This window comes from Myodes glareolus, chromosome 21 (assembly GCF_982192425.1).
Source record: "Myodes glareolus chromosome 21, mMyoGla1.1, whole genome shotgun sequence".
Taxonomy (NCBI): Eukaryota; Metazoa; Chordata; class Mammalia; order Rodentia; family Cricetidae; genus Myodes; species Myodes glareolus.
This window is the reverse complement of record NC_142046.1, coordinates 7,967,199-7,990,643: the sequence shown is the minus strand read 5'-3', so window position 1 is coordinate 7,990,643 and position 23,445 is coordinate 7,967,199. Positions and strand designations below refer to the sequence as shown.

At 40.1% G+C, this 23,445-nt stretch overlaps 1 protein-coding gene across 1 annotated transcript in view; it reads right to left on the bottom strand.

Moving 5' to 3' along the window:
* The window catches only part of LOC148118638 (rho GTPase-activating protein 20-like), a 32,786-nt gene that overhangs the window by 6,466 nt on the left and 2,875 nt on the right, over positions 1 to 23,445 (bottom strand). The window contains exons 3-7 of the mRNA XM_087900140.1: positions 22,360 to 22,401; positions 17,732 to 17,816; positions 16,118 to 16,195; positions 14,338 to 14,404; positions 13,215 to 13,413 (exon numbers count right to left, since the gene is read on the bottom strand). Of these exons, the coding sequence (XP_087756266.1) occupies positions 13,215 to 13,413; positions 14,338 to 14,404; positions 16,118 to 16,195; positions 17,732 to 17,816; positions 22,360 to 22,401 (471 nt within the window). The remainder of the gene's footprint in view (positions 1 to 13,214; positions 13,414 to 14,337; positions 14,405 to 16,117; positions 16,196 to 17,731; positions 17,817 to 22,359; positions 22,402 to 23,445) is intronic.

Below are 23,445 nucleotides of genomic sequence, written 5' to 3'. Positions count from 1 at the left end.
CCATAGAACCTTCATCTGGCGATGGATGGAGATAGAGACAGAGACCCACATTGGAGCACTGAACTTAGCTTCCTAGATCCAAATGAGGAGCAGAAGGAGGGAGAACATGAGCAAGGAAGTCAGGATCACGAGGGGTGCGTCCACCAACTGAGACGGTGGGTCTGATCTCATGGGAGCTCACCAAAGCCAGCTGGACTGGGAGTGATGGAGCATGTGATATAAATGGACACTCTGAACGTGGCTGGCAATGAAGGCTGACTGAGAAGCAAAGGACAATGGCACTGGCTTTTGATTCTACTGCATGGACTGACTTTGTGGGAGCCTGGTTTGTTTGGATGCTCACCTTTATAAACCTGTATGGAGGGGGGAGTACCTTGGTCGTCCCACAGGGCAGGGAACCCTGACTGCTCTTAAGACTAGAGATGGAGGGGAAGGTGGAGAGGGGGAGGGAAAAGGGAGCCGGGGAGGAGGTGGAAATTTTTAATAAATAAATAAATTTAAAAAATAAAAAAATCATGTTGATTCACATAAGTTAATAAATTGGAATGCCTAAAACTGAAAATCTTCTCTTATTCTTAAGGGCATTGTCAATAAGACAACTGGCAGCCAAAAGAATGGGAAAAGATCTTCACCAACCCCACATCTGACAGAGGATTAATATCCAACATATGTAAAAACTCAAGAAAGTAGACATCAAAATACCAAATAATCCCATTAATAATGGGGTACAGATATAAACAGAATTCTCAACAGAAGATTCTCTAACGGCCAAGATAAACGTAAGGAGTTGTTCAACATCCTTTGCTATCAGGGAATGCCAAATCCAAACGACTCTGAGATACCTTTGTTCACTTCTCAGAAAGGCTAATATCAAAATCCCAATGAGAGCTAATGTTAGAGAGGATGTGGAGTAAGTAAGAAAAACACACGCCTCTACGAGCAATTTGAGTGAAAACGTGGACATCTAGTTTGGAAATCAGTATGGTGGTTTCTCCAAAAGTTGGAAATCACTCCACCTCAAGACCCAGCATTACCATTCTTACCCATATACCCAAAGGAAGCTCAATCATACCACAAGGACACTTGTTCAACTATGTTCATAGCAGCATTATTCATAATAGCCAGACCTAGAAACAACTACATGCCCATCATCTGAAGAATGGATAAAGAAAATGTGATATTACAAAATAGAGTATTACTTAACCAAAAATAACAATGACATCATGAACTATGCAGGCAAATGGATGGAACTTGAAAGAAATCACCCTGAGTGAGGTAACCCAGATTCAGAAAGACAAAGATGGAATGTTCTCACTCATAAATGTATATTAGATGTAAAGCAAAGGATAACCAAGCTACAATCCTCAGCCATAGAGAAGTTAGGCAACAAGGAGGACCCTAAGTGGGATGCATGGATCACCCTGGGAAAGGTGAATAGGTAAGATCTCTTGTAAACTTTTGTGGGATAGAGAGGTAAAGGGGAGGGGACAGGGGATGAGAAAATGAGGGAATGAGATTTTCCAGATGGGGGAAAGATGGACTTGGAAAGAGCACTGAAAGAGATATCTTTATAGAAGGAGTGAATATGAAGTTAGGAAGAAACCTGGTACCAGAGAAACTCCCTGGAATCCATAAGGATGACCCTAGGTAAGATTCCTAGCAACAGAGGAGAGAGTGCTATGATCAGATTGGAAACTATCCTAATTGTCAACATAAAGGCTTCATCCAGTGATGGAAGCAAATGCAGAGATCCACAGCCAAGCACTAATTGTCTAACAAATATGCATTCTAAAAATGGAATACTCAGCCAGGCAGTGGTAGCACACTCCTTTATTCCCTACACTTGGAAAGGAAAGGCAGGCAGATCTCTGGAAGTTCAAGACCAGTCTGATCTACAGATTAAGGTCCAGTATAGCAAAAGCTGTTACACAAAGAAACCCTTTCTCAAAAAGCCAAAAAACAAAATCTGGAGCATGTGAGTGGGAGGGCAAGGGATGGAGAAAGGGGAAGAGGAGGGGGGAAGGGATGCAGGGAAGAAAAGTGGGGAAGGGATGCAGGGAGGAGAACTTGAGGGAACAGAGCAGTCAAGATGGAAGAAGGACAGAGATGGAGAGCAAGGAAAGAGATATTTTGGTTGAGGGGGACATTATGGGACTAGCAAGAAACCTGGCTCTAGAGAAATTCCCAGGAATACACAAGATGACCCCTGCTAAGACCATAAGCAATGGAGGAGAGGGTGCCCGAACTAGCCTTGCCCTGGAGTCAGATTGGTGACTATCTTAAATGTCACCATAAATGTTTTATATTGGAATGGACTTTGTATCTTGTATACAAATTTTGTATATTGATACAAATTTGAGATTACTTTTGGTAAAACATACTGTACGTATGTCTCTCATTTTGTTCAAGGAATTGTAGCTGTACAGCTCATTTAACAATGTAATACAAACAACTTATAACACACAGCCTTCAGGACAACTTAAAATTTGCAGGCAAATGGATGAATCTAGAAAACATATTGAGTGAGGTAACCCAGACCCAGAAAGACAATATCATATATACTCACTCATAAGTGGGTTTTAGACATAAAGCAAAGGAAAACCAACCTACAATACACAATTCCAGAGAACCTAGACAATAAATGAAGACCCTAAGAGATATATGAATCTAATCTACATTTGAAGTAGAAACAGACAAAATCTCCTGAATAAATTGGGAGCATGGGAGCCTTGGGAGAGGGTAAAAGTTGCGGGGAGAGGAAGGCAGGGGAGCAAAGAAAAAATGTATAGCTCTATAAAATCAATAAAAAAATTAAAAGCAGACGAGATCGGGCACGTTCAGGGTGGTATGGCCGTAGCCCCTTGTTTCTCTACACTTCTCTAAGTGTCTGTTGCCACCCTCCACCCCCATCCCCACTGATCAGTTGTGACTGCAGTGCTGATGTGCTCTTTCATTGTGTCCCCAATACTAGAGTTCTGGAGTCTCCAGGATCAAACTGAACTTTTCTGCATGACATCAGTCACCCACATCACCAAGGAGCTCTTTCGAATTTGAACTGAAAAATGCTGCTTACTGTTAATTTCCTGTCTCTGTGTACAGCATTTTCTTTATAACTGTAAATCATTTTATTTGCTATTTTTGTAAAATAAAGTCATTATTAAGGAATAAAAAAATTAAAAAAGAAAAAACCTTCATCCAGCAACTGATGGACACAGAGGCAGAGATCTGAAGCAGAGCCCTGGTCTGAGCTCCCCAAGTCCAGTTGAAGAATGGGAGGAATGAGAATATGAGCAAAGAGGTCAAGACCATAATGGAAATACCCACTGAAACAGTCTACCTGAGCAAATGGGAACTCACTGGACAGGGAGGAAACCAGCATAAGACCAAACTAGATTCTCCAAATGTGGTTGTCAGTTTATGTATGGCTAGGGCTGACTGTGGGGTTTCTGGCAGTGGCACCAGGATTTATCCCTACTGCTTGTACCAGCTTTTTGGAATCCATTCTCTTTGGATAGATAATGTGCTCAGCCTAGATATAGTAGGGAAGGTCTTGGACATTCCACAGAGTAATGTGTGTTACCCTGTCTGAGGAATGGATGGGGGCCAGGAGGTGGTGGGAATGAGAGGAGGTGAGGGAGAGGGAACTGTGATTAGTATATAAAATGAATAAATATAGTTTGTTTTCCTTTTAAAAATGTAAAATAATGACAAACAGGGGCTGGAGAGATGGCTCAGCAGTTAAGAGCATTGCCTGCTCTTCCAAAGGTCCTGAGTTCAGTTCCCAGCAATGACATGGTGGCTAACAACATCAATAATGAGATCTGACGCCCTCTTCTGGCCTGCAGACAGCCACACAGACAGAATATTGTATACATAATAAATAAATAAATAAATAAATAAATATTAAAAAAAATAAAGACAAACACAGTTCCAATTAAAAAGAAAAAGAAAATAAGAAAAGCAAAAAAGAAAAAAGAAATCAGATGCTCGTTGTGAGTTATTGGCCAGTGGATCCCGAAGAATCCTAAAAGGCTACTGACACTGATAATGGTTGCCTTCCAGAACTTGACACTAAGCTCCTATTATTGGAGATAACATATGCTTGACTCACAGAAATGAAGAAGTCAACCTGGTAAAGACCTGAAACTTTCCTTTCATCTCTGCTATGTACACTACTGGAGAATAAGAGCCATCATCAACCTTACCTTACTGCAACCCTGTGAACTATAATAATAAGTGTCGTGTCAAGATTTGACCAGTGGTGCAACTGTGGCACAAATGTCATGGATTGCGAACCATGTTCTGAATGTAGTAAGGACCAGTCTCCAAGATGGAACACACATCTGGCACCATTATCAGAGCCAATAACCTCTAGCTAGATGGGTTGAGGCCTTAAGCAAAAAATTATCACTATCTTTTACTAGTGTGTGTGCATACTACTGAGCCAACTCCTACTGACTTATGATATAGATTAGTCCAATTCTCAGACCTCATCAGAGTCGCTTCTTTGGCAGTAGATAGAGATTTCACACAGATCCACAGCTGGTCAATGTGAGGACAATAAAAGGCTATGGAGAGCATAGTCCTATATGGTGACAATAAATCATAGTTGTTCCCCTGTGACTCGGGGACACTTGCAGAGAAGAGAGAAGAAAGACTATTAGAGAAGATGGAAAAACTGACTCCAATGAAACAATGTTTTCTACACAAAACAGCAGCTGCTAATATAAACTGTCAATACATGTGACAACATGGACAAAGCATGTGTGAGCCCAATATTCTAGAGACAATCCCATCATGGGGAGTGGAGCTGGGCAGAAACCACATGTGGTGGTTTATGGACAATTTCCATCTGCCAATAGTGAAATTCAGGTTGCTTTGAGGATGCTGTCTCCATTTGGTGGATTATGATACAGCAGACGGCCACACATCCAACAGTAGGTGGACAAAGTATAACTGAATGCTTAAAACAGTTTCACGGAAAATAAAGAGGACACAAAGCAGGTGTGTTTCGAAAAAGGCTTGAAAATGGGAGTAGTGGGGTTGGGATTAAATATGATATGTACATACATATATGAAATTGCCAAATAATCAATAAAATCTTTTATATTCTGTTTAATTAATTTTATTATGAATGAGACTATCTACCCATGAGTGAATTAAGCACTGCACACCTCAAAGCATGGTCAAAATAATGTTGCTAAAATGTTAACCCTTACTTAGGTGATTTTGGCCATTGTAAACAAAACAGCCTCCTTAGCTATATTGTATTTGGATGAGCAGCTGCTGACAGGTATAAGGTCTTGAGGCCACACAGTCCCATTCCTGAAATTAAGACCCAATCATCTTTAAAAGGAGAGAAAAGAAAAAGCACATACTTCCATACATCCAGGAAGATGTTTCTACAAGTTCATAGATACAAATATTTGGAAACTAAACATGGAGGTAGACATTTCACATTCTCTATCTAACCTGTTTTCTCTATTCCCAAACTGATTTCATTATTTTAAATTCCATCCGAATATACTCTACTCCTGCTCTCTCATGGAAATACTGTAAGAGGAAAGCTCTGTCCTAGCTAAGTTTGTGCCAATTTGACATAAGCAGGACTCATATGGGAAGAGGGATTCTATTGAGAAAATGCCACCAACAGACTGGCCTGTGGGAAAGATTATGGTCTCTTTTTTTGTGATCTGTCTTACTACTGATGTCCAGCATCTCAGCTCACTGTGGGTGATGCCACCCCTGTACAGTGGTCCTGGGAGTTGCAGGAAGACAGGCTGAGCAAGTAAGGAAGAGCAGAACTGTGCCATGGCTCCTGGTACATGTTTTGCTGTTGTTGTTGCTTTACCATTTTGAGAGCTTCCTAAGTCAGTCTGGAGGTTTAGGAACAAAAAGATCTCACCCTCCCACTTCCAGACAGAAATTGGCTAGAAGTTGCAGTCTGCAATCAAAGAGATTCCCACCATTAGGGTGTGCCCATAAAAGTCAGCATGCTCACAAAACTCCATGAAAAACAATGAACAAAAGGGCACACTTAGCCACAGATGCCAAAGTGACCACTGGACCCAGGACACAGGTATCAGACCCCAGACCCAGACAGTGTCCCAGTACCTTAACAAGCACATCACTGCCTTCCACCCTATTTCTACAAAAAGCAAGAAACTCCTCTGACTCAGGTCTCTAGACTGGAGGATCCACTCAGTGGCTGCATTGTTCATACATACCCTGTTGTTGTACATTTTCAGTTCTGTTTAATCTAGCTTCATGCATCAGATTAGAACCTTATTATAAGGAGAGGGCAGAAATTCATTTACCCTGAATTTCCTCAGTGAGGGAATATGGTGTGTAACTGTGAGCTGAAACAAACCCTTTCCTACTAAAGTTGTTCTTGGTCATGTTGCCATATCACAGCAGTAACACCCTAATCTATTTTCTGTCTCTTGATTTAGAATACACTTCAGCTACTCAATGAACAAAAATAAAAATTGCACAACCAAAAATCTCAGAAATCCTATCAGAATGATATCGTGGGTATTAGAGATGTGAACACTTCTCAGTCCACTCTGACAAGTGGGACCTGTGCTTCTGCCTTGAGAAACATAGATTTAACAAAGTAACTTGTATCCATTATTAATATATATATTCATTAATCAGATTTAACTTAGTTAATCATCTTAAACCAACTTTAGTTAATGATAACTATTGTTTGAACTAAAAGATGCGAATTTGAGAATGAAAATTAGCTTGATTTGCTATCACAAATCTTCTAGGACCCTGAAGGAAGATGTGGAATCTAAAAGACACAGTCATCTCTAGTCTCTGGTGTTGGATGGGCAGAGAAAACCATCAGGTTCCCAGATGAAGACCTCTCATCTTACAAGAAATCATTTGCATTTTCAGAGCAGTTAAAATGTTGTATTTGGAGTTGATCTTGTATCCTGCCACATTCCCAAAGGTGTTTATCAGCTGTAGGAGTTCTTTGATAGAGTTTTTGGGGTCGCTTATGTACACTATCATATCATCTGTAAATAACGAAAGTTTAACTTCTTCCTTTCCAATTTTAATCCCCTTGATCTCCTTATGTTGTCTTATTGCTATTGCCAGAACTTCAAGCACTATATTGAAGAAGTATGCAGAGAGTGGACAGCCTTGTCGTGTTCCTAATTTTAGTGGGATGGCTTTGAGTTTCTCTCCATTTAATTTGATGTTAGCCGTTGGCTTGCTGTATATAGCTTTTATTGTACTGTGGTATGAACATTGTATCCCTAATCTCTCCAAGACCTTTATCTGTGGAGGGCCGGACCACATTCTCCATTGCTTCTAGGAACAAAGGTAGAGATTGACCTCTGTGACCCCAAGGTGTGGCGGCACACGCCTTTAATCTCAGCGCACGTGCTTTGTAACTCTCTACCGCTGCGTCCCTGCCTACTCCCGAGGTTTCACCTGGGACTGGGAGCAGTCAGCCAATCCGGGAATGACACGTCCAGGGCAGGGTCTGTTTCCTTTATAAGGGATGGGTTCCATCTTATCTGGGTCCCCACGGCCGTGTTGGCTTATGCTCTGCTCCCAAGAGACATAAAGCTATTCTGCAGAAGGATCCTAGTGTTCCGTGTGGTTCTTGCTGGCGAGACGGTAGCGCGGGACATCTGGTGCCGAAGCCCTCGGGACGCCGAGGAATCTTGACCACCGCACCGACGGGGATCTCTTGGATTCACTTTGGATTCAGGAAGGATTCAGAACTGCAGGGTCTGCATATCAGAGAGGTAATGTCTGTTCCTGGATTTTTCGGTTTTGAGCTCGACTTGTCTCCGCATTGGGAAGGTTTCATACAGGCCTTGATGCTTATCTTAGCAATTCTCTTATTTTCCATCAAAAATTGCTTAAAAGATGAATCTTGCCAAGCGGTTGTTGCAAGGGCGGAGGAAATTCAGGACAGAACATCAGAAACTGAATACAGTGGGAGGTTAGACGTGCGCGTGAGAGAAAAAATTAAGGAAAAAGGACCCTCCAGGAATTCTAAGGAAGTAGAAATGGGGGAGAATATTGGCCCACAAGGCCAAAAGTTTTCTGCAGGAGAAGAGGAAGGAGAAATGGATACAGAGGAGGAAGTAGAATTAGCCAACGGCAGGGCCATGAGGTTATCCCAAACGGTCCATCCGCCTCATTATAGGCTACACCTTCCCTCAATTGCCCCTTCGGCGCCTCCTTATGAGGAAAGCCTTGGGCCGAAGACCTTTTCATTTATCCCTGATAAGGTCAAGAGAAAGCTACACTTGGCTTTCCCCGTTTATGAAGGGGAAAACGGGCGATTACATGTACCTGTGGAGTACAATCAAATCAAAGAGTTAGCAGAGTCAGTCAGAAAGTATGGAGTGACTGCTAATTTTACCTTAGCCCAGTTGGATAGATTGGCCTTGTCTGCCATGACTCCAGCGGACTGGGAAACAGTTGCAAAAGCATCGCTCATCAGCATGGGTCAATATTTGGAATGGAAAGCGCTGTGGCACGAGGCAGCCCAGGAACAGGCCAGAGCTAACGCTCAGGCCTTAACTCCAGAACAACAGCAATGGACATTTGACCTCCTGACTGGGCGAGGGCACTATGCCGCTGCCCAGACAAACTACCCTTACGGCGCCTACCGCCAGATAGCCGATACAGCTGTAAGTGTGCTTTCTAATGAATGGAAAGGCCCGGATCCCATCTTATTGAGATCCAGGGGAGCTGTTTGTGTTTTCCCACAGGATCAAGAAAGCCCATTCTGGCTGCCAGAGCGATTGACCCGAACAGTGAAGAGTGATCCACAACACACGGATTCGCCTGAGGACCTGGCTGCTGTTCCTCCTGCCATTTTGCGGATGGATGACAGAGCACCGATGGAGGACACTCTCAGCCTTCCTGAAGTTGTTACCAGTCAACCATAGGATGGCGGTGTCTCCCCGATTTTTTACAACCAATAAGACTCTGGGCCCCCTCCCTACTGTCCTAGAGATGATTTATAAGCTTGGCCGTAGGACTTCAGTCCTGGGCCGTGTCTCTCATTCCCCTACTTCAAAGAATGGGTGGGGGTGGAAATGTTTTGGAACAGTCCTATGCTATGGATTAGTGTTTTTCCTATGGATGGTCTGCTGACTCAAATCCTAAAATTGTAGGGACAAAGTGGTTATTGCACAAGCGCTGGCTGCCCTGAAACAGGGGGCCTCTACTGATGTGTGGTTATCTAAAGCAGTAGGGTTTAAGCCAACCAGCTCCTGCACCCCTAGGACTGTGGTCCGTTGCACAGGGTGGAGTGCTTGGCTTAGCTAGCCCTGAAGGTTGTCGAGCTGAAGAGCATCGCACAGAGAATGGCCCTCTCTGAGAGATAAGTCGCTCTGCTTAAGGGTTTTCTGCTGTATATTCCCTTTCCCAGAAAAATGGCAGAGGGCAGGCCAGATAGGTTCCAGGTGTCATGAGCCTAGGGACAGATTCCGTGTAAGCCCATTTTTATGTTTTCATTTTGGGAAGTGCGACCTCTATCTTTACCTTCCTAGGGAGTTGCCTTTCTGCAAAGAAGTAAAAAAAGGGGGATATGTGGATGGCCGGACCACATTCTCCATTGCTTCTAGGAACAAAGGTAGAGATTGACCTCTGTGACCCCAAGGTGTGGCGGCACACGCCTTTAATCTCAGCGCACGTGCTTTGTAACTCTCTACCGCTGCGTCCCTGCCTACTCCCGAGGTTTCACCTGGGACTGGGAGCAGTCAGCCAATCCGGGAATGACACGTCCAGGGCAGGGTCTGTTTCCTTTATAAGGGATGGGTTCCATCTTATCTGGGTCCCCACGGCCGTGTTGGCTTATGCTCTGCTCCCAAGAGACATAAAGCTATTCTGCAGAAGGATCCTAGTGTTCCGTGTGGTTCTTGCTGGCGAGACGGTAGCGCGGGACATTTATCAAAAAGGGGTATTGAATTTTGTCAAATGCTTTTTCAGCATCTAATGAAATGATCATATGGCTTTTTTCTTTAATTTATTTATATGATGAATTACATTGATAGATTTGCGTTGTTGAACCAGTCCTGCATCTCTGGGATGAAGTCTACTTGATCATGATGGATAATTTTTTGAATGTGTTCTTGGATTCAGTTTGCAAGTATTTTATTGAGAATTTTTGCGTTGATGTTTATGAGTGAGATTAGCCTGTAATTCTCTTTCATGGTTGAGTCTTTGTGTGGTTTTGGTATCAGGGTGACTGTAGTCTCATAACAGGAGTTTGGCAATGATTCTTCTGTGTCTGTTTTGTGAAATACATTAAGGAGTATAGGTATCAGCTCTTCTTGGAAGTTCTGGCTTCCTTGGCTTGTGGTTTTCCTTCTAGTATTTTCTGTAAGGCTGGGTTTATGGTTAAGTATTGTTAAATCTGTCTTTGTCTTGGATATCTTGTTGTCTCCATTGATGGGGAATGCAAATTTTGCTGGATATAGTAGTCTGGACTTGCATACCTGATCTCTTAGGGTTTGCAGCACATCTATCCAAGACCTTCTGGCTTTCATGGTTTCGATTGAGAAGTCAGTTGTAATTCTGATAGGTTTCCCTTAATTAATGGTGAATCAATCCCACACCAGTTAGGTTTTAAAGGGGGTATTTATTTTGGGGGGGTAAAACTTACATACACACAAATCGTCAGGGAAGGAGCCTAGTTGCTGGAGCAGAAGCCGGAAGCAAACACTGGAACCAAGAGGCCGAGCTGAGGCTTGTTGCTCTTTTTTTAAAGAGAAATATACCATGCCCCAGTGGGCTGGTATTTCAGCAGCTATTGGCTGACAGAGTGGAAGGCACTCCCGCAGCACCTTGGGCTTGTACTTCAGCGACTATTGGCTGAAGGAGCGGATGGTACTCCCGCAGCACTTAATGTGTAACTTGACCTTTTTCCCTTGCAGCTCTTAACATTCGCTCTTTATTCTGTATGTTTTGTGTTTTGATTATTATATGGTGAGGGGATTCTTTTTTTTTTATCCAGTCTATTTGGTGTTCTGTATGCTTCTTATATCTTCATAGGAATATCCTTCTTTAGGTTGGGAAAGTTTTCTTCTATAATTTTCCACACTCACCCCTCTGGGTGGGAAGCCTCAGTGCAGGAGAGGAACTGTTCCTGGGCCAAGGATCGCACAGACAATAGGGCAGGCCTGAGGGTCGGGCAGAAATTTCCCCAACTAGTTCCCTGGGCAGTAGAGAAGAGGGTCCCTGAACTTGCCTTATCCTATAGCCACACTGATGAATATCTTCCATATCACCATAGAACCTTCTTCCAGCGATGGATGGAGATAGAGACAAAGACCCACATTGGAGCACTAGACTGAGCTCCCAAGGTCCAAATGAGGAGCAGAAGGAGGGAGAACATGTGCAAGGAAGTTAGGACAGCGAGGGATGCATTCACCCACTGAGACAGTGGGATTGATCTAATGAGAGCTCACCAAGGCCAGCTGGACTGGGACTGATGGAGCATGTGATCAAACTGGACTCTCTAAATGTGGCTGACAATGAGGACTGACTGAGAAGCCAAGGACAATGGCACTGAGTTTTGATTGTACTGCATGGACTGGCCTTGTGGGAGCCTAGTCTGTGTGGATGCTCACCTTCCTAGACCGGGAGGGATGGGGAAGGACCTTGGTCTTCCCATAGGGCAGGAAACTCTGAATGCTCTTAGAACTGGAGAGGGAGGGGGAGAGGGATTTGGGGGAGTGGGAAGGTATTGGAAGGAGGAGAGATAGTGGAATTTTTTATAAATAAAACAAAAAAAGTAAAACAACACAAAAGATGTTGTATTTGTGCTTTTCTTTATGAATGTGGCATGCTTCACTCATGCTAGCTTCTACGAAGTTGCCTCTGCTAAACTGATGGAAAAAAATTATATTTAGACTTTGTTCTTAACCAAGAAAGATTGATAAAGGTTGTCTTCAACTATTTTACAATGATTAATTTGATTCACCTTTTCAGAAAAATGTATTTATTTATTATATACTGCTTTCTACCTGCATGTGTGCTTGTGTCCCAGAAGAGGGCACCAAATAGAGGCACCAGACCTCATTACAGAGGGCTATGAGCTGCCACGTGGTAATCAGGAATTGAACTTGCAACCTCTGAAAGAGCAGCCAGTGCTCTGAATCTCAGAGGAACCTCTCCAGTCTCTTCATTTGCCTTTTTAATATCCCCCACTTTCTTTAATTCTCTCATCCGTTTTTGTAGCTCCAGTAATGTCAACAAACATTCATTAGAAATCAGGTGATAAACCAGGCGTTGGTGGTGCATACCTTTAATTTCAGCAGAACTCTATGAGTTCAAGGCCATCCTGGTCTACAAGAGCTACTTCCAGGCCAGGCTCAAAAGCTACAGAAAAAGTCTGTCTCAAAAAAAAAAAAAAGAATTAAGAAAGAAAAGAGAAGAAAAGAAAAGAAAGTAATCAGGAGAGAGCAGTGCACAAGCTTCTTATCCCAGTATTAAGAAGGCATGGGCGTTTGTATCTCTCTGAGTTCAAAGGCAGCCTGGTCTATAAAGAGAGTTCCTGGATAGCCAGGCAGTCACAAAGAGAAACCCTGTCACAAAACAAAACACGAAAGGAAAAAGAAATAAAAAACCCAGAGAGACTGATATCACAAAGAACACACAAATTGACAGGGATCCAGTTTCCCCTTCTAAGTGTGTCTAAAATAATGTAACTTCTTATCATATATAACAAGTATGGTATTCTGAGTCCCGTAGAGCCTTTATGATTGAAAAATGTAATCAGATGGTTTTACAACTGTTTAGGGGAAGTGATTTTTTTATTGGGTCTTTTGTTTTCTCTGTCATTCACATTTAGTTTTTATGCTTACTGTTCCAAACACAGTCTGTATTAAAGAATTTAAAAATACCAAAACTATAACTCCTAACAGTGTATTGCTTTCTGTTATGAGGTTAGTATCATATAATGAATTTCTATAAAGTGTTGTCAACTTGATTGTGACACAAATAACATGTTTACAAAAAAACTGCTATGTTAATCAAGCAAAAAATAGCTGGATGCACACACACAGTAACAATCACAACCAAACATCTTTAGTATAATTTCTTTTGTTTCATAATCACTTCCATAATTGACGATATGCTTTCATTACATAAAGAAACAACAGTGAGGTCACAAGGGAATTACTGTTTGGAAATAGGAACTGTAGAATTTAAGAACCTGTAAAATAAATAACTAGGAGGTAGGAGACTCACTGCTCTGGTCTTTGGGTGAGTCTTTGGACTTCAGGATGAATAGTCCCGGCACATGTGGGGACTGTAGCTCCCGGATTGCCTTGTTGATATCAAGATAACCAGTGTAGTCACTTGGCCCCACTGCCACAAAGGCAGAATCTCGAAGGTCACTCATTCTGATGGCATATGGGTTCTCGTGTCCTGTGTAGAGAAAATACTAAGTATAGATTAATGTTAACAGTGATGAATGATCAAACAGACCTTTTGTGAGCATGAGCACACGCAGGTCTCCTCTGGCTCCTAGATCTTTGGATTGATCAGATATTGTTGCATGCAGAGAGCTTACGAAATGCAGCAATCCACAGCCATTCAGAGAATAAATGTTTGTAGAGTCCACAGCTCCATTGGTACATCTATAGTGCAATTATTGTACCTAAGGTTGGACAGCTTCCTGGGGGAGTAGGAAGAAAGCTTGTGAGAGGCAGAGAACCAGGACATTTTCTAGGAGATCCTGTCTTCAGTGGATGAGAGGAAAGCTGCACACCTGAAATCTCAACAATATAATTCCCTAAATAAGACTTAAAAACTGGCAGCACCAACTGAACAGCCACTGTGGGTGGGGAGATTTCACAAGGCCTCGCCCATAGATGAAGAGCTAAAAACAATCAGTGAGTCAGTGGCTGCTCAGAGGGAGGAGAATCTGACTTCCCCAGGGATGGACCAACTATAGGGGATTTTCTGTCCCAATTGCTCATCTCTAAACACATACCCCTATGAGACACAATAAATGTGCTCTTTCTTTCTGCCTTGCACACACATACAGCCAACCAAAAGAAACAAAGAAACAAAGGAACAAGATTAATTTTAAACGGTTATAAAATTGAAGGGGACTAAGAAAAAGGTACAAAGAGATGACAGGGCCAGAAGGAGGGACAGAAATGATGTAAATACACAATTCATGTATGAAATTCTCAAGTATTGTAAGTATTGTTTAAATGCATGAGAGAACATTTTGTATAATGTTTGTTTTTATAAGTTTTTACGTTTAAGAAAATCAATGAAAACTTCAACACCTTAGGGTTACAGTCTTAACTCAATGCCTGCTTATGTTTCTCAGGTGCTTACCCAGGAGTGGACCTGGTGCTTCTTCCTGGCTAGCAGAGAACCACAGTTGATAATCTTCCTCAGCATTCTGGGGAACAAAAGAACCCAAAGTCACACTGTACTTTCCCAGGACACAGTTGAAGTGCATATTTTCTTTCCTCTTCTGCATCCCTAAAACTGTAATATATTGAGGCAGGCAAGAATTCTGGTCTATGTAAGAGGAGTCTGCCATTGGGAATTAACAGTGGTGAGTCCCAAGTACCTGCTCTTTCTGCAATCAGCAGAAAACATAAATCCCTAACTTCTCATTGCTGGTAGATCAGAATGTGTATGCAAAATGTATGGTTTCTGCTACAGTTTTGTGACAATGGGAATAAGAGATCACTCTATGCCCTCTCTCCCAGCATGATAATTGTCTCTGTCATCCACGTCCCTCAAACTTTGGAGAACATTGAGTTTTGTCATAATGTGTTCCTGTCCAGACAACTTATTACCCATGTTTCTGTACTTATTATTATTACAGTGTACTTATGCCCACCAAATCTATGATGACTGAGCAAAGCTGAACTTAGAAGCCTTGAAACCTCAGCAACCCAAGTAAAGAAGAGAAAGACTAGAGAGGCCTGGAGGAAAATAGAACACAAAATCAACATTTAAATGTCATTCAGAAAATCCCCATCCTACAAAGAGAAAGAACAAGTATCTAAGCTTCATAATAATCCAGAAGCATAAAGCAATATCCACGACAGATTTAATACCCATGACTTTGGGATCCATATAACAAGCCAGTTTAAAGTATTTGGCATCTATTGAATTATGATAGTCAGATGAGATACCAAAGAAAAATGCATTAAGTTGTGGCTCATCAATACCTTGTTTACTTCTGGTTACTGATAGAAAATAATGACCTTTACATGTAGTGATATCATTTATGATATTATGATTCTTAGGAAGTGCACTCCTTCAAACATATGTATATACACACACATACTCACACACTAAAATTGAATGAATGAATGCCCTATATTCAAGGTCATTTTCAAAATACATTTCCCTCTTTATGAGTTATTTTATGAATTTCCTATTAGCTTCTTGATACAAATATTCACAGGATATAGCTCTTTGATATATTCTAGATGAAACTATATATCAAACCGGTCATGATATGATTATTAATTTGAAACTCTGTCCGTAATAAATAAGTCAGTATCAAAAATGTCTACATAGGTGGCTGGAGGGATGGCTCAGAGTTTAAGAGCACTGGCTGCTCTTCCAGAGGACCTGAGTTCAATTCCCAGCAACCACATGGTGGCTCACAACCATCGATAATGAGATTTGGTGCCCTCTTCTGGTGTGTAGACGGAACACTGTGTGTATAATAAATAAATCTTTAAAAAATGTCTACATGACAAAGAAAATATTAAAAAATGGCACCAAAAGATATCTAGTGATTTGTATTAGAAACTTTACAAACTGTGTTCATTGGGTATATACAAACATTACAAAAAATTCATTATATATGCATTTACATATGCAACAAACACTGTTTATTGTGCACTGGTAGTAATGCACTAAACATGCTGATCATTGAGATCAAATTTCATGGGCAAAGACAAGAGCAGAGACTGTATGTAGACTAATGTAACAAGCCAGCTGACTTCACATCTGAATTTGGAAGAAGATGGTAATTTTTTACATATAGAATAATCTTGTATTAGGCAGTGATTTTATGCACTTATTTAAATATTAATGGATCACAAGGAGACATGGAATGAATAGAAAGAGTGTTCGAGTCTCTTACAGGTATTCCCAGCAACGGTCTTAACTTCTTGATGATGTCATTTACTGTGTCTGATTGTGCTGCTGTCACAGTGAACGACTGTAGAAAACACAGAGAAAAATGTTACTAGTTAATAATGCTCATGAAATAGATGATTTGGTAGCTGTTTATCCAAACATTTTCCACATCATGTAACCAAAGCTCAGTTCAGGTAATGGCAAAGTAAAACACATATAAGGCTAGAAACATTAGTATGTTTTTCCTTTCCTTTAAAAGACCTGAGGGCAGTAATAGGAAATTTAGTCTAACATGTATCCCTGTCAGGATTTGGATCAGTCAAAGTATAATAAGATGTGAACTGATGGACTGGATTATGGGGGAGGGGTGGTAAAACAAAAGTGCTTTCCCCTAGGCCGTATGACAGGGAACAGAACCCCAGAATACACATGGTAGAATGAGAGAATCAATTGTGGCTGTCTCTGAACTATATACCACACACACACAAATACAAGCATTCACGTTTGCATGTGCACACACATGCATGCACACAAGCATGTACACATGCACACGCACATATGCATGCATGCATATACAGATATAAAGGCCGAACAATCAGAATATATTTTCCGAAAGGACACAAAGCCTCTTATCCTCAGTAGAGTCTGCTTTCCCAATGGGTGATTGGTCGTTTGAAAAGATGGGGAAGCATTTCCTTGCTTTCATACAATGTTTTTACAGAATAGATTTATTTCATGACATATCATGTATTCCGTTCTTATACATTCATAGGAACCACAGCAGAATTTACAGCAGCAGCTGTGCAGTGAGGGTTTCTCTGCACCTGGCTCCATGACCAGTGTGGTTGACCCTGAAATCCATTGAGATGATGAATGTATGAATCCAGAATAAAAATTTTAGCCATTAAAATTCTATGCCTAAATCTGTCAGTGACTATGGTATCTTTGGGAGGAGATATCTACTACACACTAAAATTAAAAATGTCCAAAGAAAGAGGAAGTTATTTCCAGAACAGATTTTTGAAAGTGCATGGATCTGCACTTGTGGATGGTATCCTGTGAAAAACAGCTCTTAGAGAAGAAGAACAGCAGAGATGCCTCTCTCTAAAAGAAGTGTCAGTGCTAAAGGGAAATCCTTTCACAGTCTAGCATCTGACATTAATTTTGTGACAATCTGACAGGCTAAAAATAAAACTCAGAGGTCAAAGAATCGATGACTTCTATTGGAGTTGTTGGACTGAGGGACCCCCATACACCCTGAAATATTAGGCTTTTTTCATGGTTTTTCGTTACTATTCAGGAATGATTGCAAATCCCTATAGCTGAAGATACCATGTACTTGAGTCACACAACAAAAGGGAAATGACACTAGTATTGACTTGGAAACCATGCCTATGGTCTAAATCTAATAATACTTGAGTTTGGGATACCTGCTATGGGAAGGCAATAGCAACCTTCAGTCTAATCAAGCTGTGGACCCTGCCTAAATCTTTACCTCCCTTTTCGTCACCCTGCTGTCATCAGCCTTATCTTCAAATTTCCTCCTGTTTCCCCTCCCTTGCCCTTGCCCTCCCTCAATCAGTTTCAGGCAATGAAATATTGGTCTTTGTGCACATACAGTACTCCAGCTGGGGATGTCCTCTGTGAGTATCTCAAGTGTGATTCTTTTTCCATGGTCTTTATTCTTATGTTCATCAATGGATCTGGTCAAATTCAATAAAAATACATAAAAAAGTGAAATTGTCTAGTGTTTGTTTTGATTTTAATAAAGGATATGCTATCAAAATTTTAATTTTAAAGTGAGTCTCATCAACAATTTTTGCAAAACAGGGCACATTACAGGAAATAGCAGGTTGCCCTAAAGTGTAATGTTTAGGAAGCAGATTTGGTTCTGAAAACATTAGTGCCCCCAGCAGATGGATCATGATCATACATGGTTCAAAACCAAGAAGCAGTATTTCCTTTGAGTGTGCATATTAAAGTAACTTGTATTGATAATGAATTGATATTATGTCCAGAATGCTCTTTGATTTCACATAAAAGTTGAAGAATGAATTATGAAAATGTCAGCCAGCACTTCCTCAGTTTGAAAAGTGAGAAAATCCAAGAACATGCAGGAAACATTAAGAAGTAGTTATCTGACGATAGTCTGACGATAGTCTAATCCAGAGATCAAAACCAAACAGCAAACACCCAAAAGGAAAATTATAGACCAAAACTTCTAATGAACATATATCCAAAAATTATTAATTAAATGCTTGCAGGCCAAATTCAATAACACAAACAGATTTCACATTATGTTCAAGTCAAATTCATACCAGAGGTGGAAGAAAGTGTCAACATATGTAAATTTAAAAACATAATCCACCACATACATGGACTAAAGGATAGAATGATGATCACACCATTTGATTCATAAAAGATCTTTGACTAAATTCAGTATCTATTTGTGATAAAAAGTCATGGAGAGCATAGGGACAGAAGGGAGATGTTTCAACATAATGAAGGCATATGCAGGAAGCCCACAGTCAAAGTCATCCTATAAAGAGAAGAAACTCAAATGTTTGTACTAAAAGCAGGAGAAAGGCCACTTCATTCGTCTCTCTTCTACTATCTAGAGCAATAAAACAAGTGAAGGAGACGAAGCAGATACAACCAAGAAAGGAAGAAGTCAAGAAATTTATTTCCAGATGATACAGTTCTATGCATAAAAACCTAAAGTACATGAGAAATTCCTAGAGCTAATATTCAGAATGGTAGCAGGATACAAACGTAAACACAGCAATCAGCATCCTCTTACATAAAAATGACAAACACAAGGAAGAAATCAAGAAGACAATTCCATTCTCAAGAGTCACATAAAACAAGACAAAACTTTCAAGATCTAACCAAAAAAAAAATGAGTGACTTGTGCCAAGAAATCTTTAAAACATTGAAGTAATTGAATATACCAGCATATGGAAAGACCTCCCGTGCTAATGAACTGACAGGATTACTGTCATGAAAAAGGCTGTGCATCATGTTTTCAATGCATCACCTTCTAAATGCCAAGAAATAAAGTCACAGACATTAAAAATCTTTCTTGAAGTTCAGAAGAAATGCAATAACTATCAAGAACAAAACCAAAAATTAAGCATCATTTAAACCAACAACAAACAAGCTGGGAGTATCACCATGACAGATTTCAAGTTATGCTGCAGTGCAATAATGCATACGAAATTGCACTTTCAGAAAAACCGTCACTTATCAAAGTAACAGAGCTTAGGTCTTCATATAAGCCCACATTTCTACAGTGCCCTGATTTTTGACAAGGAAACCATCCATATACTGGGAGAAAATGCAGCATCTTCTATAAAGGAGTCGCCACATGTAGAAGAATAAAATTTGATCCTTACCTCTCACACTACACAAAACTCTCAATAGCCTGGATATTATATGGGAGAAAACTGGGAAATATACTCAAAGTCACTGACACAGGAAAGTACTGACTGAACAGGATGCCAACAGTGCAGACATAAAAACTGACATTTAATAATTCAGACATCATGAAACAAAGATGTTTCTGTAAGGCAAAAGACAGGATCAATTGAGCAAAGAGACAGCCTACAGAATGGGAAAATGTCTTTATCAGTTGTCACAAAGTAAGTGTCTAGATACTATAAAGAACTAAAATATAAAATAAACATTAATAAAGTAAATGACTCAAATAAAAATTCGGGTATAGAAAAAAAGTTCTCAAAACATGTCATACAAAGAAAAACACTTTTTAAATTTGACCATCATTATACACCTAAAAAATAAAAATTAACATTATTTTAAGTTTCATCTTGCCTTAAACAATATGGCTACTATAAAAAATTCAAATGATGACAAATCCTGAGGCAAATGTTGGTAATTGGGAAGACTTATTCACTCCTGGTGGGGAAGCAAATCCGTACAACCTCTATGGAAACTGGTGTGTAAGCTCCTCAAAAAGAAAGAAATAAGCCTACCACATGATTTAACTATACTCCTCTTTCACATAAACCTGGACTTTGTAACTTACTCTCTAGATGCTCATGAATGTTCATCTGTACTCTCCTCTTAATAGAAAAGAGTCCAGATGTTCCTCAAAGGAAGAATTGATGAGAAAAAGGTGGTGTATTTTCACAATGGAATACTACTCAGCTATTGAGAAGTATGAACATTTGAACTTCAGAGATAAATTCATAGGGCAATAAACAATAACTTTGAGTAAGTTAAATCAAACTCATAAAAACAAAAGCCACATATTTCCTTCCTTGGTGAATGTAAACCTCTTTAGATATGCATGGTTAATTCAAAATATTGTTAGAGATCAGAAAATTATGAAGGGGTAATAGAAAGGCTTTTTCTAGGGTAGAGAAATAGCACATATTAGTATTGGGTTATAGGGAATATTGAGTCAGAAATGTTTAAATGGGTGGGAAGCTGAAAGAAATGTAAAAGGAAAGTATGATAAAGATAAATAACACTAAAGGCTATCAAAAAAGTCATGAAAGTTATTATGTAGAACACTCATATACACTAGGTCTTGAATGACTTTTTTAATGGACACAATTGAGTCTGCTGGACTACAGGAGTCCTTCTCCCAGCCTACCTCCAACCTCTGGGGACTCCACCTCTTGGTACAAACCCAACATCCTACCACCTCTTTCATTCCAATCTGGGCAGACTACACTTAATCTTGTTGAAGCCTGCATTTAGGATCTGCTTCCTCCACATAACCTCTACGTGAAACCTATGGGAATTTCATCTCTTCATATTGGCATAACAGTAAACATGTTGCCCCATAACTTGAAGTTAATATCCAGACATATGTCAACACAACTACAAATATCCGCTTTTTCACAAAGTACCCAAAAACACACACTGAAATAAAAGACAGCATCTTCAACAAATGATACTAGGCCAACCAGAGAATCAGATTCATTGCCCTGCCAAAAGTGAAACTCAAAACGTTAACAGAAGAACAGATACCCTGAATCTGAAAGAAGAAATGTGGGTATTGCATACCATTAGAGTCAAGGGTAATCCTCAATAGCACCCAGCTATGAACTCTGTAATCTACAACTGTGACTTGCCTGGAAGATATACTGGGACAACAGGGGTGTGTGTGATGATAGTAACCAACCACTTCTGATTGTTTTTGATCTTAGTCAAGATTTTACCCACAAATGTCACAGGTAAAGTAGTCAGAATCTGAGACTAGATAAGCCTTGAGGGAAATCGACTACTATTACTTTGTTACAGGAACATAACATGACTCCTAGTGGCATGTTGCTATACATTATGGCAGTGCATCAGTCGATACTCATCAGAAAAGTTTCTTCCTGAAGTATATTGTAAGTAAGAAAGAGATGTCCAACTAGAAAATGTGCAGAAAGTGAGACACTTTGGAGCAAGACCTACCTCCCTTCATGGCCCAGGGATTTGTGGGGATGAGAGACAGAAAGAATGGAAAGTCAGAGGTGAATGATGACTCAGGAACAGTTCCTCCATCACAACAGGACTGATGAACACACGAATACACGGAGACAGTGAGGGCAGGCAGAAGACCTAACAGGTTCAAGCATGAGGGCGCGTCAGGACTGAGGAGAATTAGATACAAACTCCTACCCCTAACCAGAAAGCTGACTGCTATTTGCACCAACTGGCAAAAGGAGAACCAATTTTCTTCAGTGGAATGTTAGTGACAGTATCAGTCACACACCAGGACAGGACATATGGCAGGGAACAGTAGGCCATTGCAAAATGCACTCAATCATTTTACTTTGTTTTGGCATTTTGCCTTCACGGCTTTTTGCTTGTTTTGTTTTTGTTTATGTAGTAGAGTGTGTGTACCTATTTTGGCTGAAGTGATTGTTTCTTGGCTTTGAATTGGTTGTTTCTTTCTTTCTTTCTTTCTTTCTTTCTTTCTTTCTTTCTTTCTTTCTTTCTTTCTTTCTTTGGAAAGAGAAAGTGAGGGAAAAAGACCCTAAAGCTGAGTATGTAGGGAGAATCTGCGAGAAAATGGGGAGGAAAAATATGATCAAAATGTATTATTATGAAAAAGAACAAAATGCTTAGTCAATAGCGAAAAGGCTGGATCTGGGAAGAGGTGGGTAGGTAAATTTTTTAATCATATGCTTAAAAACTTGAGATTCTCAAAGATAAAAAAAGAAAAAGGTGTTGGGTTGCTGAGAATCTCATTCTTTCATATTGAATTAAAGAAGTAAAATATGTTACCTCTGAAGCAAATTGCACCACTCTCTTTTTTGAGCTGAGGAACTGCAACATAAAAAGTAAGGACATTAAGCAAAATATTAACTGCTCAATTTTAAGGGTATGTATCATGACCAAAATATTAGTGTCCAATAGTTACCAACACGTGTAAATTTATAGGAATTCTATTCCTACGAGAGTTTCTGTCAGACCTGTCATTTACAGATGACCTTACAGTGATGGCAAGGGACAGACAGCATGGTCCAAGCTTTCTAATCTCAAGCAGGCAAGGCAACTTCTATAAGCTTCAGGATTCCCACAGTTAAATGGGCAGCTGTCTCAAAACAGCTCCACTGATTGAGTATCTTTTCAACACAAAAATACATTACTTGTATTAGATTAAATCATATTTCAGGAAATACAAGTATTATGGAACACTTGCATGAGAAATAATATATTTTAGAGAAATTTCAGGCACATTATTTTACTGCTTTAGGCAAATTGCAAAAACAGATTAGGTTAAATACTTTATGGAGTATTTATTCTTCACATGTTGATTCTCACACCGAGATCCATTTACATGCAACATTCCTGATCATCTGTAGGCTACTTCATCATGGATTTTAGGACTGGTACGAAAAGTGTTTTAAGGATAAACTTGTCCCTAACATTCTTGAAAGTGAATTGAATCACATACAGCATATAACTGATTAAGAGTGACAATATTTGTTCTCCCACAATAGCTGTCACTAGCATGATTATGTCAGGAACATCTTCCTTGTCATAAATTATCCCTAAATGAGTTCACTACTCTCATTCTTCTCCTACACACTACTCCATATTTCTTTTGTACATTCAGTGGATAAATACTTAGTTTCTAGCTTCTGTTTGGAAGCTGTTAGTCCATGCTGTGAGTTAATTTTATTCACAGACTTGTGTGTGGTGGTGTACTGCCATTTTCATGGGTCTGCACACAGAACTGGAACTGTTAAGTCACACACAAATTCTGTTCAACTTTCTATGTAACCAGGTTTCTCTTCCCAAAGTCTATAATAATTTATATTCGTTCTACTAGCTGTTCTCCTAATTCCCACCAGTGTTTTAGTAGAT